The sequence below is a fragment of the Penaeus monodon genome, chromosome 33, assembly GCF_015228065.2.
Source record: "Penaeus monodon isolate SGIC_2016 chromosome 33, NSTDA_Pmon_1, whole genome shotgun sequence".
Lineage (NCBI taxonomy): Eukaryota > Metazoa > Arthropoda > Malacostraca > Decapoda > Penaeidae > Penaeus > Penaeus monodon.
In genome coordinates this window covers 5,149,636-5,150,009 of record NC_051418.1, presented here as the reverse complement: position 1 = coordinate 5,150,009, position 374 = coordinate 5,149,636, and the positions used below count along the sequence as shown (strand labels likewise).

The 374-nt window shown below is 38.8% G+C and overlaps 1 protein-coding gene across 1 annotated transcript in view; it reads left to right on the top strand.

The window, feature by feature from the left end:
• LOC119594224 (discoidin domain-containing receptor 2-like) overlaps positions 1-371 on the top strand; it is a 7,055-nt gene extending 6,684 nt beyond the window's left edge. Inside the window, exon 5 of the mRNA XM_037943294.1 lies at positions 239-371. Within this exon, the coding sequence (XP_037799222.1) occupies positions 239-371 (133 nt within the window). The remainder of the gene's footprint in view (positions 1-238) is intronic.
• The last annotated feature ends 3 nt before the right edge of the window (positions 372-374 follow it).

The following is a 374-nucleotide window of genomic DNA, read 5'->3' as shown; positions in this document are numbered from 1 at the left end:
CATGCGCGCGAGGGGCTGTGTGCGTATTTCTGAATATGTGTACATTTATGATAGGACGTTGGATAAGGTGAGAATAAACCCACTTGTATATGTTCGAAACTCTTAACTCATAACACAAGAGTCATATTCCTCAATTTCAGTGCAAGTAATACCACGCATTTTGTTTTACACAGAAACTTGTTATCAAAAATCAAACCGCATATTGTATGCATTCTGTGCATATTCCACTTTCCTGCAGTTATTTACGTGTATTTTGCTTTACATCCTTGTTCATATATCCGGCCAACATTGCAATATCTCTTCCCTGGACTGACATTAATCCACCTGCTAACTTGATTTATCCAAACCCTAACCCTCCATTGGCTCTCTAGGTA